At 39.9% G+C, this 19,707-nt stretch overlaps 1 protein-coding gene across 1 annotated transcript; it reads right to left on the bottom strand.

Annotated features, from left to right (window-relative positions):
- Positions 1 to 4,500: 4,500 nt before the first annotated feature.
- On the bottom strand, positions 4,501 to 5,873 carry LOC103649897 (uncharacterized). The gene has a single exon (XM_008675580.4). It carries the CDS (start codon positions 5,607 to 5,609, stop codon positions 4,767 to 4,769), a length of 843 nt encoding a protein of 280 aa, XP_008673802.1. The 5' UTR covers positions 5,610 to 5,873; the 3' UTR covers positions 4,501 to 4,766.
- Between the last annotated feature and the right edge of the window lie 13,834 nt (positions 5,874 to 19,707).

The following is a 19,707-nucleotide window of genomic DNA, read 5'->3' as shown; positions in this document are numbered from 1 at the left end:
ACACCACTGCGGGAGTGAACAAGCCTATAGAGGGAGAAACTGTGATTTGTAGGCTATGCCACATGGAAGGCCACAAGTCTTTCCAATGCAAGGCGATGACCAGGGATAAACAAAAGCAAAAGCTCAAGCAAAAGCCATCAAGCAACATCTCCAACACCTACATCAAAAAGGTGAACAAAAAGGATGCTACACCATATTTGATCAAGAAGAAAAAGAATGGAAAGGTGATAGCAATCAAGGCCAACAAGCAAGCCAATAAAGGAAAAGGGGTCAAACGCATCTAGGTGCCAAAGGAGATAATCTCAACCATGAAAAGCACCAAGAAGGTTTGGATCCCGAAAGGGAAGTGAGAAGACCAAAGGAGGAACGGGAAATTTGGAGACTTGGCAAAGTTAGGATGTATATCATGGGATACATCACATTGGATCAAGTTTATTGCCAACAGGGTTAGTAGATACTTTGGACCCAAATTTCCCCACCCATGACTAAGGTAACTAGATTTATTGTATTCCTTATTTTTAGATATGCGTATCTATTTACCTTTTATCTAGTTTACCTTTCTTGCCTAGTATTACATTTGTTATGTACTTCTGTTTAAAATCATGCATACTAGGTAAATCATATGGTAGGATTGCTTGGTTTTAATTCATATACTTAAGCAAACCTACATGGCTTAAAATGTTTATTTAAGCACGGCACATAGCTTTTATATCACTCCATAGTAAATGATGCATCAATTGAAAATTTTGATTTCTACAAAGTGTGTCATTTAACTTATATGTGCCAAAGTTAGGATTATAGATAATTTACCCCTCTTGATATCAAATCAAAGTGCATGTCTCCTACAAGTATTCAAAACTTGTATGCACATCTTTAGGGGGAGGTTACTCTATAATCTAACACTTTGAGACTAACACCTTTTCAAGTCTATTTCATGTGATAGTCTCATTGTAAGGAAAATGAAGTCCCCGGAGAAAGACAACAATCTTCCACTGCAAAATCTCCAAGAATTCTCATGCCTCTCAAGCTCGCCATTGATCTTCAATTGGTATCTTTTGAGACTACATTCAGTATCATTTACATGTCTTCTCCTAAATTTGATTAGACTATATTTCATATCATATACTTCCATGTTACTAAAAATGCATAAGTGATTAACTCATACTCTGTTACCTATGCATAAGGGAAGTTAGTCTTTTCAAATCATGTCTTGCACCTCTAATTTTTCACATGCTTTTTCCTAAGTAGAGGATCTCTGTCAGGGGAAGTATTTCTTCATCTCTAAAAAGGGGGAGAAACTTCTCTCTAAAAGAGAACACTCATTTAGGGGGAGTTCCTTTCAACTGGTATCATTCATATGGTTTAATTTAATATCCTTCTAAGTGATATCATTTGATACAATTCCTGTTGAGGGAAAGCTTTTATTTACTTCCTACGTGCTTTTAATGCCTTCCTTTTCGGTGGTTGATGCCAAAGGGGGAGAAGTTTAGGGACCAAAGCAATGAAAACCTTATCAAACACCAAACACCACCAATTTAAAATTTTAAATCTACAAATGGCTTTTCAAGTGGTTTTGGTTATTTGGTCCAAAAATAGGGAGTAAGTGAATTATGGAGTTAGGGGGAGGCTTAAGTCCATAATATCACAATGTGGGGACAATCATGCATCTTAGCAAGTAGATTGCACATTTTAATTCAAATACTTGTATTATTTGCTTGCTTTGGTTGTGTTGTCATCAATCACCAAAAAGGGGGAGATTGTAAGGAAAATGACCCCGGGCCATTTGGCTAATTGAGTTTTGGTGTTTGATGATTAACACAACCTGTGGACTAATATGTTTGCTAGTGTTTATATTTATAGTTCACAGGATGCGAAGAGAATTGGACCAAGGCAATGGGATGCAACACCTCAAAAGAAGACATAAAAAGATGCATAGGAGTCCAATACTCAAGAACAAAAGAAGCCCGAAGAAATCAGCGAAGAAATCCAAGAAGTGGGCTGTCAGCCAGCGCCTGGTGGCGCACCGGACATTAATGTCCGGTGTGCACCGGACTGTCCGGTGAGGCACCGGACAGTCTACGCAGAGAGGCCACGGACAGGCACTCTCTGGCTGTAGCATCGGACTGTCCGGTGTGCACCGGACTGTCCGGTGTGCCAACGGGCAGACGGCAACGGTCGGATCCAACGGTCGACTGCTACAGGCGCCAACGGTCGGCTGACGTGGCGTGCACCGGACATCTACTGTGCAGTGTCCGGTGGTGCACCGGACTGTCCGGTGCACCCGACGACAGAAAGCTGCTGCTTTCTGTCCAACGGCTAGTTTGGGGTGTGGAGGCTATAAATACCACCCCAACCGGCCATTCTCCAGTGTGAGAGCCCAAGCAACATACCAAGCCACATAGTGCATATTTCCAAGTGCTCAAACACCCAAGTGCTTAATAGAATCACTCCGTGATTAGCGTAGGTGCTTTGCGAAGTGCTTAGGTTAGTTAGACCGCATTAGCGCTTGCTCTAGGTGAACCCTAGTTAGTTGAGTGAGTTTTGTAAAACCACACAACCCCTCGGCTCTTGTGTGAGTCGTTGTAATTGTACCGAGTGGGGCGAGAGTCTTGCGAGACCGTGACAACCGCGTTTGTGTCACGGCCGCCACCGTGTACCGGAGGGAACGAGGCCCGCGGCGTTTTGGCCGGAAGCTCGATAGTGGAGACGGCGGGGAGCGTCCGAGAGGAGCCGGAAGCAGAGCACCACTTGCGCGTGGAGAAGGCCCGCGGCTCTCTACGGAGTTACTCGACCGTGGTGCTTGGCCCTCGCGTGGGCTTCCCTTTGCGTAGGGGCACCAACGAGGATTAGTCGGGACCTTGCGTGGTTCCGGATACCTCGGTAAAAATACCGGCGTCATCCACTAGAGTTTGCTTCTCTACTTAGCTCTTTACATTCCGCATTTATATTAAGTATTTAAGTTTCAATCTTGTAGTCATACTTATTTAGTGTAGATTGAAACTTAGCCTTTGCGGTAGAGATAGCAACACTTAGACAAAACCTAGTTTGCACATTCTAGTTTTGATTATTTGCATAGGTTTTGCTCTAGGGATTTAATTGTGGCCTAGTTTAGTAAAAGTTTTAGAAGTCCTAATTCACCCCCCCCCCTCTTAGGCGTCACCCGTTTCCTACACACTGGATTGAACTGTTTCTGGTTATGCTGCTTTTGGGTGTTCCTTTTGAGTTGGATTGAATTCAGGAACCAACTCACGTGCTCTCTAGTTGGAGAAAATTTTATGGTTCCCATTCACCCCCTGTGGTCGCCTTACCGGTCCTTCACGAACATAGGTAGATAACCTGACCTAAAATCATACTCACACTCATAAGAGAATTCCCATTTTATTAGGCAAGTGACCAACACAATGACGGTGACCAAATCAGAGTTAGATCATTTTGAGCATCGAAGCAACATTCTTTGTCACCCTGATGACATTAGATCATCTGGAGGGCTGGCAATGGTGTAGCAACACTCGGGGTGGTAGAAGCAACACGCAAGAATCGACTCCAGGGCCGTCAGCCTAGGCTTACCCTGCACCACCGACACCACCATTGCCACGAGGAGGCAAACCCTAGCGACGAGTAGAACCAGGAGTCTAGGAACACTTGGAGGTTATTGTTCGCCGTGGCTATCCTCCATCGATCGATCTCCACTCTCAGGGGCAAGGAGCGTCACTGATGTGCCAACCCTATCATTTAAAATGGAATAAACCATCCTTGTGAACCTAGGTTTGTGGTTGTTAGAGTGGATGTATTAGCCAGTTTAATCTAAGAACTTAAGCTATTAACTTATAGACTTCAACACCTCCACTCACGTGTAGAAAAAAGAAAAAGGCGTAAATATAAAAATGAACGAGCGGAGACACAAAATAAATCCATGCCAAGATTCAAACTCAAGACTTCTGGCTCCGATATCATGATATCATATTAGGGTAGACACAATAAGTTTAATATTAGAGCGGCGATATCATGATATCATGTTAGGGTAGACACAATAAGTTTAATATTAGAGCGGACGCACTAAGTTTAATTTAGTATTGATTTTTAGGATTTAGGCCCTGTTTGTTTCAGATTATAATCTCTCTAGATTATATAATCCAGCGCAAATAATCCAGTAGGTAAACAAACAACTAGATTATGGGTTCAGATTATATAATCTAAAGCCTCATAATCTCCTCAAGAGTAGCTTATTTGAGATTATTTTGGTAAAAGACCCACTACTCATGGTTATGTAAATAGAAATTATAATATATGACATCCTTCTTTTCTTACCTCAAATAAACAAACAAGAGTATCGTTGTCTTGTTGAATAATTTACATTTGTATAATCTAAACTACCAAACAGCTACATATAAATTATAATATATCTAGGTTATAATCTGGATTATATAATTTAGATTATAATCTAGATTATAATCTAGTATAATCTATAAGTTGAAACAAACATACCCTTAGTTTAAGTGATGATTCATCTTGAAAAAGGCTCTCAAGTTTATTAGTTTGTTTCCCGAGCACAAAAGCTTGACAATCAATTTGCCAGTCGTGCGTGTGTAGACGCAAAAAAAATATTTGTTTTACAAAAAATGGAAAACGCTAGAGAAAAAAAAAGAATAGCTGGAAGCTAGCCACTGTACATTCGGGTAGCCAGCTCAAGCTAGCTGCCGCCCGCTAGACACCAGATAAACCAAAGCTGTTCCCCTCCTGCGGCGCCGCGCTGGTGAACCGGCGCGTCAAGGAACCTCCTCGATGGTGTCCAGCACCGGCTGCCACGACCGATGCCGCCTGAACCCGGCGCCGCTCGACTTGCCTGCGGGGCCGGCGCGTAATTCATGTTTACTATTATTATCCGCGGCGAGACTTGCGGTCTCGAGCAGCCCGAGCATCGGGTACACCCTGGCGCCATCGCTGCTGCAGTCGTCGTCCTTGGCGTGGGCCCCGGTCGCGCTCCGGTGGGTGGACGTGGCGATCCTCTTCCAGGAGGCGGCGGCGGCCGTGGCGGCGTGGGACTCGGAGAGCGCGGCCATCTCGTCGTCGGTGAGCACGGAGTAGAGCATGTCCATGGGCAGGAGGAAGTAGGCGTGGCGCGGCCGGAGGAGCTCGTCGGCGGCCACGCCGGGGACGCGGCAGCCGACCGCGAGGCGGCCGGAGTCGCAGACGAACCGGCCCGGGTGGTCCAGCATGAGCTCCGACGCGCGCACGGGGCGCGCCAGCCGGGTGACGGTGCCGTCCGCGTGGATCACCGTGGTGGCGTCGGTCGCCGACGACGACGACGAGGCGCCGCCGCCGCCGCCCCCCAGCGGTATGCACGACGGCGTGTTCCCCATGAACACGCACGCACGCTCGAACGCGCGCGCGCGCAGCCAGAGACAGATAGGAGGGTCGAGAGACCGGAGGAGAGCGGCTAGGGGACGAGAGCGAGACGGTGGTCGATCGGATGATGCCTTGGGGAGTTGGGGCCGGCCAGCGAGAGGGAGGTGGCGAAACGGGCCGGGTGTATATGTATGTATACGGCGCCCGACGCGGCGGCAGGCGCAGGCCAGGGTGGAAGCGCCGAGTTGGTGCGGTGCATGCATGGAAGAGGACAAGCAAATGATTTTGGTTACTGTGATGATGATGATGCAGGAAGGTTAGGAGCTTAATCAACTCCAGAAGTTGCTCCCCAGGATTAACCAACGCCCGCATGCATGCGCTTGTTGTACGTGGCAGGCAGCGAGAGGATCGCGAGACAGCTGTCGCAATGGACAAAACACAAGCGAAGCGAGTAAGCAGAGTGCATGCATTTGGTGGTCTCGGTGGGAGGGATGTCACTGTATCTGCCGCTCTAGCATGGCATCTGTTAATCACTTGTTAATCCTGCGTCCGGGTCTCTGTGTCACAGGATCACAGGCTGCTGCTGACCTTAGTGCTGGCCGGCTAGCTAGCCAGCTTGCTAATTCTAATCAATCACGCTGCTCCTTTTTTTTTTCTTCTTCCTTGCTTGCTTGCTTGCCTTTTTCAGACCTAACTTGCCGCACTGTAGCCTGCCTGTGCATGCTGCTGCTCAGAATATGGGCTGCCCAGAGAGTCCGGCACCAACGGCCGCTTCGGCAGTTCAGTACGTGCAGTGCTAGCTAGCTAGCCATTGCTGAGTTGGAGGCCACAAACTGGTGATCAGACGTTAACAAATAACAAAGCCGATTAGTGAGCTAGAGGTCTTTTGTTCTAATAAAGAGGGACGAGGAGAAGTAGACACCAATGAATCGCCTCGTCGATCGTCCACGGTCCACCCCAACGACTGAATTAGCAACGGTGCACAGGAGAAGTTGAGCATCGCAGGTCACAGCTCGATCTGAAGAAGAAGGGGAAAAAATTCAGGTATGGGAACAAACATCTAGGTCTGCTTTAGTAGTTCGAGAAGTTTTTTTTTTTTTGATCGTGACGAGCAGTCCAACGGTTAATCAGCATTACTGCTACAAAGCTAGTGTGGAATAACCAAGAACCAACGCAAGACGATAGCCGACGGAGAACAAGCACTAGCAAAGCTTCCTTGACGCATTGCGTTTTCATTTTCTTTATTGCTAGCTAATTGGCCTGGTTACCTCATTAAACAAAGGGGTGGATCGGCGTGGCGATTTTCAGGAGCGCCAAGGCGACAGATCCAGCTCGCAATGCACGCGAGCGAGATGGACCTACTGCAGCCTGCAGATCAGAGGATTCCGGCGTTTTGCCCCCCCCCCCCCATATATTCCGCCCAATCTTTGCCCGCCTGTGGCCAGTCTAGTGTTGGCGGCGACGCCCCCAATATAATCAAGGCGCTGGAATCTTAGGAGCCAAATTACGGTATTTTTTTTTCATCAGCTTGCCAAGGCACTCAGCCGGGAATGATATTAGAAAAAAAAAAGAGTAACCTCCACGTACATATCCTGAGTGTTTCACGTGTTCGCTCGAGAGATGGGGGTGAGGGCATCTTTGCAAGAAAGGTGGTTACCATCTGTGCCGCTCCATTGAGCCAACAGCCAAGAGAGAAGTTTCCCACGTGAGAAATAAGGGCATATACATCCACATAAACGACCATCTTCAAGGGTATCAAGACGGTAAATTCAAAAAACATAATACATAAAAGACGTGCCATAGTGAAGGAGCGTATCTATCACGACTATCTAAGTCTAGATACGGTAACACCTATTCTAACATCCTCGCTAGTCGCTACCGAACAACTTTATGGTCGGTCACATATCCTAAGATTTCTTTATACCAAGCACGCTTAACCTAAATGTTCTTTCGAGCTAGGCTTTCGAAAAATAAGATACACCTTGTTGGTATAAGTATTTTTGTCAATTCTATTAAGGCTTAGACCAGAATATCGCATAATCTACTGGAGCTACCATATCACACATATACAGTCCATATAAATGAGTCATATCTTGATGGATTCTAGTGAATAAGATATAAGGCTTAGATATGTTAGGTTATATGAAGGAGTTTCTTAGATGCATCTAGTTTTTAGAGAATCGTAACATATTATCTAGGTTGTATAAGCCCTAACAGATGCCGATGCCCTCCCACGAGAGATATTTCCCCGGCACTAATCAAGAATTCCAGATCTTGGACAAGCAACCAAGCGCCGTGTGCACGCGTGTTGGAAACGAGCGCCACATTGTCAACTTTTGCGCGGCACAACGCAAAGATCACGTTGTAAATGCACAAGACACAAATGCTCGTTCGGAGCGAGGGAAAAAACAAATGCAGATGAAATGGAGGGGAAAAACGATGAAACAAAGAGACGTGGTAGAAAAACGTACGTACGAAGCATTACAGAATATAGAAATGCGAAAAGACGTGTTTAGAACGTATGGATAAATTTATAGAACGTATGATCTTCATAGATTAGTGGTGTATAAATTTAAGATAGTGTCTAAATTTCCTCAAACTAGAGCCCTATAGCTATAGGCACCGAGACAATGACGTGCACAAAATAGTTAGTTAGTGTGCCCATAAAAATAAAATACTCACATGCGAAGAAATCTTTGCATGTTCACTTCTTTATTTCGGGTACTGTTACCCTTCCTAATCTCTATCAGTGCATTCAATTGTCGCGTCCAATCATAAGTTGGTCTCTAACTAGTCAATAGCGCGCGCTATGGAAATTATAGCGTCCCATAGAAAGATAGTAGTGATTATTACGTAATATGGTCATCATAGGAAGATAGTAGTGATCATTACATAATATGGTCATCATAGGATGTGTCGATGTACGTTAAAACAGTATGTCTTCAACAATATTAAGTCTACGATGCATAGACAAAAAATATTTGGATACTGTTTTCCAAATAAGGCATAAACATCTATGTTAGACAAAAGTTGGTACGCATAGTGACTAAGATTAGGAACACCAGCCCCATCATTTTGTTTCCATGGACAATAGATCCTACAGGGAAAAAAAGCTTGGTCAATTCATGTAAAATGAATGTTGTTGTCCTGGAGAAAAAAATACGAACAGCAATCGTGTATTTTTTTAAATAGCGAAGAACAGAATTTATATGTATCCTGAGGGCAGTTGCATAGTGCGAGAAAATAGGCTATTTACACAATGCAGAAAATGAGTGAAATAATCATACATTTATCCTTGTTAGTCGTATCCTCACCGCAATCGAATCTTAAAGATTTGTGCTTAGTCCTGATTCAAAGACAATGTTGAGACGATAAATATGAGAACCGAGAAGATAACCATCTAATGCATTTTATTTTAGTACCTTTCCGATGGCGATTCAAAAGATTGTGAATTTTGGTCTTCAAGACTGTCTCCAGCTTTGAAACTGCTATGTTGCTGGCATGTAAATTAATGTGTAAGCACATGAACATGTTAATTTAAATAAGTTAAAAATGAACTATTAAACACGGTGAGTCTGACTTACCTCTAGTGAAATGGTTGTAGATAGGTTGGACAGTGTTGTAGAGGGTGAAATTGCCTGTCTTGTTCTGGATAGAAGTTTTGTTGGAGTTGACGGATGTATTGGAATGCTCAAGTTGGTTGATGGCAAGGATAGGTCTCTTCCATGTGAAGCTATGACTGACTTGATTAGGAGTTCTTTTTCTTGATTTTGAAAAGACATTAGATTATAAACAACTACGAATGTGAATTTGAGAGACACAATGGCTGCTAAATCGGGAGGGATATTTGAGGTGTCTGTAACTGATGTTAGGAGAGAAGTGCATGTTTTTCCAACGATTCTTTTAGCAACATTGTCGAAACAAAACATTCGTATTTCAACAGTGTCATCAGCAGCCATAAAATTAAGTTTGTACCTTGAAATATAAATATATTGAAGTTGTGAAAGTTTTGATTGGGAAGGAATGTAAACATCAAGGTGAATAATAGATTGATTTGTATATCTAGTAATGGCCTAATTATGTATACCTTAGAATAGCATCTGTCGAGCCACATGTAGGACATGATGACACTGATGACCGCATGGATGGTTTGTTTGGACATGTATTACATGCTTTGTACCACCATGGTTGATCATCAAGCAATCTTGTAATGGTTACAGTGCATTTAAAACCTTCCTCCTATTCCAAAAAAGGAACTCATTAGTAAACATAGATATGAATTTGTTCACTTGAATTTTTTTTAAATTCATTTGTATATTGTATAAATGCATATATGCTTACTGGTAGTGTCAATGGTTCAGACTCTAATAGCTCTTTCAAATCTTTGTGTTGTGTTTCAGGAGGGTTAACAAACCCGCTTGTTCGTTCGTTAGTGGAGGGAGCTTGATTGTTACATTTTCATTATGAATCCTGTAATTTTTTGGAGACATGGAAAATATATCTTAAATGGTTAATATGAAAAGTGAGGCAGGGATGGTATTTTTTATGTTTTGATCGTCTATATGCTAAATCTACCTTTGATAGTATGGCTGAGCTTCATTAATGGATGGATTGAAATACCAGTGGCAAGCTGCACCACCACTTAGATATACAGATCCTGCTCACAAATGGTGAATGAAAGCAAGTTTAATGAGTAAAAAATGTATTTGTGTGCAGTGTGGAAAGTAAGCAAACTAAAATAATGTAGCTTAAAATTGCAAAATAAACCTTTGTATTCCTTCGGTAAGCATCCAACAAATAGAACAACAACATCATGTTGTATTTTCTGATCATATATAGCTTCGTATGAAAATTTTAGAGCTTGATTTCCCAAAGAGTAACTTTAATTATGTCATCACTGGAAAACAGAGTAACATGACGCAGTAGTTATTTATAATACAGAAAGTCATATCTTTTAGATGTAGTTTTATGTAATATTGAGAATATCATACAACAAACTTGAGGTTCTTGATGAACACATTCCGGTAGATAGACGACTTTACGCTTAGTTGTATTGGATTTATTTCAGAAACTTCATTGATCATTCCAAGTATGTCTGGCTCATTATATCATCAGTTGTTGAATTGCAGCTAGCGTATTGTTTTACAGAGATTAAAAAAGAGAAGTAATAAAGCTATGGAGGCAAATTAAGTATGTAACTATTGTATTGTTCTTGTAATAACAATTTTAAAGGATATACGACCTTGAAAGCTAATAAGTTATTATTGTATATAAGCAATGTAAAGTGGGAAAGGAGAACAACACATTAAAATGGGACGAAGCTAAAAACATGAAATTCAATGTTGCAAGCTCTGTACGCATTGGAAAGAATGGGAAGTTTTGGATTTCTGTAATAGAACTGAAAAGAAGCTATGAAATATGATAAACTTCAAGGTTTAGAAGGGTGGAAATTAAATTAGTATAAGAGTTATGGGAATACAGTATACAACATTCATGGCATTTTTATAATTGAAATTCGGAAGATTGTATGAATAAGGAAATCAAAATTGTAGTTGTGAAGCTTCAGTGATTTATTGTTAAATAATAGCATATTGATTTATTGTTAAATAATAGCATACTGATTTATGAAGGTAAAGAGAAGTAAGAAAGATATGAAGTCAAAGTATGTAAGAATTGTCCTATCTTTATAGTAATAATTGCACAATATTCCTGATTGAATAATGCAATAAACTTTTACTGTACAGAAACAGTGCAATGGAAGGGTAAATGCAAACTAAACGGATTAGAGAATATGGGTACTTCATACAATTGTCTGATAAAATCGAATATACGTTAAATAAGTGTGACAAATCTTAAAGAGTAATATGTTTGTTGAACATATTGTATGTGTTAGGGAGTATGGCGGATTATAGAATTTTAAAATAGAGACTGAAAGCAAAAAATGTTATAAATGTTAGAAGGGAAGGGAAATGCTGGTATTTTTTTGCAATGATTAGAAGCATTTAGAAACACACATCAGGTTAGCAGCAGATAAATAAGAGTATAAAATATATGTTTACATAGTATTTCTTGATTGTGCTATTCTTAGGATTGAGAGTTCATAGTATGTACGAATAATGAAAGTAAAGTATAATAGAATGATGCCATTCTTACCATGGAAGTCTTTACTCTTTGGTCCATTTGCATCAATAGCCTCATATGGAATAAGATTATACACGTACAGTGGAAATGTAGATGGGGGATCACGACAAACTTCAATTATCGAATAAACAGTGAAGTAGATCATGAGAGGGGCATCGATAACTTTGTATTGTGACTTTGCATTTGCAACTCGAAAGCGTCGGATGTAGTACACTTTGTTCAACTGTAACAATGAACCTTTTTGTTTCAATAATTTGGCAGGTACTTCAGCATAGATTGCATTTCCCTATTAAAAAAACTGGCATTAGTTTAAATTTATCAATAAGAAGAATGGGATAACATAGAACTATAATTAAACATATTACCGTTGCATCTGTTAGAATCATGTCAACATGTAAAACATGACCATCATCGGCAATTCCTCTAAATTCCCATCTCCTATTGACTTCAACCTGAACGGTTACATCTTTGTCTTGCAGAGACAATTCAGTAAGTGTTTTAACTACCATCCTATCAAAAGAGAAGGGAATTAAAATATGGTAAGATGGTTAATTAGAAATAGAAATGTGTCCAAGGTACAATTTAGAAGTTGAGGTCAATGCAAAATTTTGGTTCTAATGTAAATTTAAACTAAAAGAACATTACTACCTAACAGAAGGTGCATCTGCGAGTCTTTGTAAGATACAATCACCCAAAATTGCATACGCTGTCATCCAAAATGTGTACTGAGAGGTACACATATAATACAATTTTAAAATATAAGCATTTCCATTTGACCAAGATGCACTGATAGGTGTTTGTATAATATTATCATAACAATAGTAGTATTGTTAGGTAGGAAAAGATTAATTGGTAATTGCATATATTCTATGAACGTAGAAGTGCAGTTTCCGTGCATCATTTATATTTGTAGCCATATAGAATATATCTGTATATATATACAAATAGGAACTGAAATAGCTGATTTCAATATCACTGGATGAAGCGAGAAAATATCTCATTGTAGACAATGTTCTTTGTTTCATCTAATGGATTACCATCTTCATCTTCTATTAACACTTTCAAGCCTTTTTTGGATGTGACTCGAGAGAATGCAACATACAACTGACCATGTGTGAACACTGGATTTTTCAAATATACAACCACTTCTGATAGAGACTGCCCTTGACTCTTATTAATTGTCATTGCATAGCATACTTTTATAGGATATGTCTTCTCTCTAAAACAAACATATTTCTTGGATTTTTCAAAGTTAAGCTTATTCGAGGTATGACAACGTTGTTTCCTTTATGCTTTTCGGTCGTAATCTCCACTTATATAACTAAATCTCCCAAAGTTGTTATAATCAATCTTGTACCATTGCAAAGACCCTGAGATTGATTAATGTTGTGTAGCAGCATAATTGGTGTTCCTTACTTCAAAATCAGACTATGTGAAGGAAAGTTGTTACCGTTGATGGAGTTTAAAAACTCTATTGGATATAGCATATCATAGGATGCATGCATATTGGGTCCTTTTGCAATGCTATCACAGCTTAGGTATTCCTTTGTGTCACCAGGTAGGGTTGAGACCATATAGTTATTGACAACTTCGACAACTTCATTTGTTGGAGCTAATATGTCATGTTCCTTTAGATATTCAACATTATTATACATTGTTTCTATATTTGGATATGCAGTTTGGACAATGCATGATAGATTGTCTTTGATGGGCATAAGAAGTATTTCCGGGGGTAATTTTATCCAACATTTTTCTGTTTCATTCTCTCTTGCTTTTGCTGGTACTTTTCCTTCACCAATTGCTAAAATCCATTTACTGAATGACTCGACCTCTTTTTTAGCATCAATGCTAAGGGCAGTTGAAGATAATCTCATATTTTGTGTTAGGTATAACACGGTGATAGAGTGCCATAAATATGAATTAGTTATAGCTGCACCAACAACCTGTGATCTAGTGCCGCCTTCAATCACAGGTAGAATTTGTCTTGCATCACCTCCTAAAACAATTACTTTACCACCAAATGGCATATTTTCACTATTAGATGATTCAGATGATAGTATATCACGGAAGCTTCTATCCAACGGCTCAAATGTCATCCTATGAGCCATAAAAGCTTCATCCCAAATGACCAATGATGTACGTTTAATTAAGCCAGCAAGCATCGTTCCTTTCTTGATATTGCAAGTGCTGTTAGAATCTAGATCACATGGAATTTTGAAACGTGAGCGTGTTTTGTGGCTAGCAGGAAGTAGAAGGGAAGCAACTCCAGAAGAAGCAACAGTTAAAACAATTTTTCCTTCAGATCGTAAGTATAACACAATTGCATTCCATAAGAACGTTTTTCCAGTGCCACCATATCCAAAAACAAAGTATAAACCAGGTCGACCAGAAAGGATACATTCAACAATTGTATTGAAGGCACTTAATTGATCAGCATTAAGCTGTGAGAAGAGACTTTGGGATTCATTGTGAAGATTTTCACGATCATAAGAAGTTTCCTCTTCAATTAAACGATTGAATTCTTGCTGTTGTGTTCCATGTACCTTTTGAGGTAGGTTAAAGTCATGTATATTCCCACCACTTTTGTTAAAGAGAATAGTCAATCGCTCTAGTAATTCATCTCTAAGTTCATTATCTGCCATTTGAAATTTAGGGCAACTAAATGCTCTTTGTATGTTATATTCAATATCATCAGCCATTAGCTTCCAAATCTTTTCAAAGAATGAATGCTCGTTGCTGATTTGACAGTATAGAAGCATTGTAACAAATAGTTGGCGTAGCTGCGGAGCTGTGGCCCAAGTTGCTGCTTCTTCAAAAGCTTGTAACCATTCATTGTCATCACCAAGAAGGCCACGTGCTTGACATGCCTCTTTAAAACTTGGATATACAGTATTGTTAAAAGTTCGAAGAGATTCGTAGCTACATGCACCTTTAACTGTAAGTAACAACATCCTTAGATAATATCTCTCGCCTGCTGATGGATGGACATAATATAAGCGCCCTATTTTGCTCTCTCTTGCTAGTCTTGGCCTCCAACTCCGTGTTTTTTCATCCCATCTCCATTTCGATGGAAACTCACAATAAGTTAGGTCTCTAGCATTTGAATTATTTTAGTTGCAGGCAAACCATTCAGTCAACATTGTTCGACGAAGGAAAGGTTCTGACAATATTTGTGCCATATTTGATGTAGAGTTATATGTAATGTGATTTTGTTTAGGTAAGTGAACAGACATTCTTTCCACAACAGGAAAATGCCTATGGATTTCAAAACCAAACACTCGCCAGCAAGCATCCTTGTCACAAATGTATCTGCTATCAAGATACTCTTTGACTTCATCCTTTGCATCCGTTTGTTCATTATATGGAACATCTTCACCAGCTTGTACCCTTCTAAGAAATATTTTGCTACGATCTGGTCCCTTTGTGACATATTTGAAAAGATATTTTATGAAAATGCTTTTATTGCACCATTCAACATTTATATGAGCCTGAAATCTTTTTAGCAATAAAAGGTTATTTGGTACAACTGATCTGTTGTCAAATCTAACACCTCCTTTGGTAATAAAACGACCAGTGTTTCTTCTTCTATAAATTGTGAAGCCATTTGCATCAATTGTTGTTTCTTCTCGAAAATCTTTTGGATAACCTTTTGAGCATATTCCATTCTTCATACATGGAGCATTCATATTGTTAGGACCACATGGACCATGGATCATGTGCTCAGCGACCAATGTGTAGCCTAAATGATCTTGTTGTGGATCCGGAATTTCTGCGGTTATAACAGAGTCAATAAGTGTGGGTGTTGGTTGTGAAGTATCAGTGGATACCCAAAAGATGATGTGAACATGAGGCAAACCACGCTTTTGGAATTCAATAGTATACAGAACTGTAGGAATTAGAAAAAAATGCTTAGTCAACCATGTAATCAGCTCTCTATGAATATATGAATTGGGAATTAAGAATTAGTTTTAAAAATTCTTATTATAGTTTGCAAGGGCTGAAGTAATGTGATAGTACCTGCACTTGCCGACCAAAGATATCTCCAGATTGAATATCATTTAAAAGGTCATTGAGTTTTAAATGGAAGACTCTTACAATAATGTCCGATCTATCTGAAGCTTTTTGGCCAGGCTCAAACATGCTTTCTAGTATTTCTGGCCAGTTTGGGTTGCACGTAAACGTTACGAAAAAATCTGGTGGACCGTAGACTCGACAAATTGCTAGCCCATCATGATAATTTTGAAACATATATCACCGTCCACCAATATGAGATGCAGGTAGTACTACTCATAGGCCCATTTCCTCACCATCAATACAGCCACGACCTACAGCGTCTGATATCCCTTGAATACTCTCAGTCTGTAGATTATTCTGATTTTGGAGTATATATTGCAATCTATTTTCATCTATTGCTGCTCGAGCATCCACCTTTGCTTGACTTGATAGTAGTCCGTAGCATAGAAAAGGATTTGGTTCATTTTTCTTATAATGGAAACGATAGGAAAAGAAATCATGCATAGTCATGTGAGACCTTGCACTTCTTTCTGCATTTTCCATTCCAACATATGGAACACCAATTTGGAATCCACGCTCACCAAAAGGAAATAGCAATGGATATTGCAGGGCCATATAAGCTGGATGTAGAGAAGAAATACATTTGAGATCTCTGTTATGTTTTTGAATGATAATGTCTCTTTTAAACGTATCAAGAGACAAGGCTCCACACACTAACATGGCAAGTTCATCAGTAGTTGGAAGATTGTACTAAACTGGATCACCTTCACGTGCTCCTACAATCCTTATAATGAAGTCTTCATCTTCATAATCAGATAATCTGTCCCTTGCCATTCGAAATTTCTTTGCGAATGGGTTGTGTTCGTCAAGCATTTTAATTAATTCTTGAACAATTAGAGGATCAATATTTTGGATAGGCTCTTTTTGTAGGATTTAGACATCTCAACCTGTTTTCAACTTCATTAACAGTATCATATATGTAAAGTTGAAGAAATTGAGGAGTAGATCCTTCTTGAGGTAAGAGGGAGCCAATTCGATGATGCACCTGGCCACATATTTTGAAGAGGGGTGGACCACTACCATCATTTACAACATTATCAATATTAGCACCCATGGATGTGAAAGCAAACAAACAATTGTATTGCCTTATATTTGCTATAATTTTTTTTGTTCTTGCATCACCATCAAATCTAGCGAGTGATTTCAACGGCTCTGGTCTTTCCCCATATGGAGAGAGGTACACTTTGCCTCCTTTACATCAATTGTAGTATTGGATGGCCCTATTTCTCACATTGCCACGTGTTCTTTCCCCGTACCAAAATAATGCACCACACATTTGGCAAGTGTAATCTGGAGTTCCGTGGTTTGACCTCATAGGATACGAAGCTATATTTTTCATGGAAAAAAGTATGTGAGTTAATAGATTTTCTTAATATTCATGTGTACTTTTTAATATTGCATCAAGTACAAAACAGTCAAATCCTTATGGGTCGTACCTTTCAGGGCTGCAACATATTCATTAGAGAAAAATCTACATTGCACAGGAACTTCAATATTACGTGGAGGGCCTATACATAAAAAAGTTTTAGTGTCTTTCCTTTGAAGGGAAATTATGTGTTTTTTTTCATTTTCCGCGTAACAGTAGAAAAAATGTATTGGAAACTAATTGTGTGAGGAAGATATAGAATAATATGAATTTAAGTAGCGTTTCTAAGACAATATGGTTTACTGTCGAAGCAGGTAAGCAGCTATTACCTCTAATCAATCGGTGCTGATTCAGAACTCGCTTACGATACTGTCGTGCTAAGTTCGCATTTCTATGTGACGACACAGTATGTATTGGTACTCCAAGGTTAGAGGTAGGCATTGTGAATGACATTGTGGATGTAGAAGTCTCGTGCATTATTCTCTGACTATGACCCTGATTAGTTATGGGCACTAAATCAGAGGCGCAAGCATGATTAGAGGTGCCATGCACTATTGATCGCCTTTCGCCTTGGCTAGCCATAGCCTCAATATTAGACCTGTTTCTCATGCCCTATTAAGGCTATGCATAACATAATCCTTATTAGAATTATGAAGGTAAATGCATGTGGGTTTTGAGCTGTTTAACATTAAATAAACACACGCATATTATACATAAATATAGATATGGGTCGAATGAGGCCCACATGTAATACAATCCTTATTAGAATTATGAGGACACATGCATGTGGCGCACCATTGTAAACACTAAGCAAACAAAAAAGGAAGTAGCAACATAGTAGAAGGAAGAAATCAATATCTACATAGGTAGTGATAATGAGCATAGTATTCACCTATATGTTTGGGCTGATGAAAGATCCAATTCTTGCGACCGTACAACTATCTACCAAAGCACAAATAGCTACATATACACATTTCTAGCATAAATAAACAAAGCACAAAAATTCAGAGTATAGTCACATAAAGCACAATGTTTACCTATATGATTCTGGTCACTCAAAGATCCAATTCCAGCAAATGTACGCCTTGACTCCTAACTACAAACCACCAAGGAACCAAAGCATATGCGATTAACATCACACCTAAAAATGTTATTTGTTCATATCACTTGAAACACGAGTAAAGAGATTTTTAAGAAGGCAATGTTGTAGCATGAACTTAAATATATTCCATGAATACATCCCCAAGTAACATATCGTGCAGAAGGGTCGAAAAATAACATTGGACCACTAAACATGATATGTATTAGCGAAGGCAATGCTATAACATGAACTTAAATATATTCCATGAATACATACCCAAGTAACATATCCTGCAGAAGGTTCGAAAAATAACATTGGAGCACTAAACATGATCTGTATAAGAAGAAATAGCACTGAAAGTGCAGGAACAAATGGGTGAGGGTTTGAAGGGGCAACAAAAGGCTAAGGCAGGTGGACAACATACTGGGTATAGGGTATAGGGTTTAGGGTTTATTAGGGTTTTAGGGGAAAGCGCATACGGTTTCGAAGAAATTTTGGAAAAATGGAGAAAAGACATGCATGTTTATTGTTGTAGATGAAGAGTCCATTATGAACCAGATATTTTTAGATGTACTAATTTCATTTTTTGCAAAGTAAAAATTAAAAAAAGATGAATGAATCGCGCACAGAAGGTGGAGGTGCAGTGAGTAACGAAAAGGGAAAACGAAGGGAAGTGTGGGACTGATATATTTACTGTAGAAAGCGACGGTCAGGCTGGCGGAAACAGCTACGTCGTCGACGATGGAAGGCACAATGAGAAATGAAACGGGAAAAAGGTAAGAGAAGTGAGAACATTTCTTCTTATCTTTACCTTAGAAAGCGACGGTGGGAGGAGCTAGAAGCCGACGGCAGCAGCTATGGCGCCGTTGTTCTCCTCGGCAGCGTCGTCTCTTTCTGCTCACACCAGCAAGAAGATGTGAGAAGGATACTCTCACATTTTCTAATCTGAAGCGGCGACGAAGATGTGGCCAATATTTTTTCTCACTTTTTAAATGCAGTGCAGTACGTGAGGTGACAGAAGCTAGATACTTCGAGAGGAGGTATGATAATGGCCAAGTTTCATGTGAGCTGCTGTTTATTTTTATTGGCTAAATAGGACAGAGGTCAAGGTCCATAGGAGCTAGACAGCAAGCTAGAGCAGCACCGGACACAAAAACGGTGAGGATTTTTTGAACGACGTGGACACAATGCTTGGCGAGGAAGCCACATAGGCTTAATAAGAAGAAATATGAGGATCCACCAATCACCCGTCCAGTCCCATGGCTATGTCAGTACTCAGTAGGCTCTCTAGCCATGCAAGGTGTTGCTCTAGATATTGGGGTGGACAAAAGCACAGACCACCCAATTCATTACCACTACCAATTCAAGGTGTTCCAACATAGCTAGGATATGTTTGGTTTTGTCACACTTCATTTAATTTTTCTGCTTAAGGTTAGTTTTTTAATTCGGACGACTAATCTTAGACAAAGTGTGACACAGTTAGCCACGAACCAAAAGACCTTAGCCACGCAGAACCTTACCACTTGTATTATTGGAAAGCAAAAACACACACCATTTCTTAACTTCCAGATTGACCATACAACTAAAAGCATCTAGGCTCTAATTAGGTTTTGGTGATTAATGACAATGCTAGATTATTATCGCTAGTGTATATTTTGTAGAGGCAATATGAGACAGGCCATGGTAATAATTATTGATT

Source organism: Zea mays, chromosome 3, assembly GCF_902167145.1.
Source record: "Zea mays cultivar B73 chromosome 3, Zm-B73-REFERENCE-NAM-5.0, whole genome shotgun sequence".
NCBI classification, from domain to species: Eukaryota; Viridiplantae; Streptophyta; class Magnoliopsida; order Poales; family Poaceae; genus Zea; species Zea mays.
The sequence above is the reverse complement of the archived record's forward strand: the minus strand, read 5'-3'. Positions and strand labels throughout refer to the sequence as shown.

What these genes read in the sequence shown, in the direction of transcription:
- LOC103649897 (XM_008675580.4), bottom strand. Translation starts at nt 5,609, where the DNA reads ATGCATGCACCGCACCAACTCGGCGCTTCCACCCTGGCCTGCGCCTGC.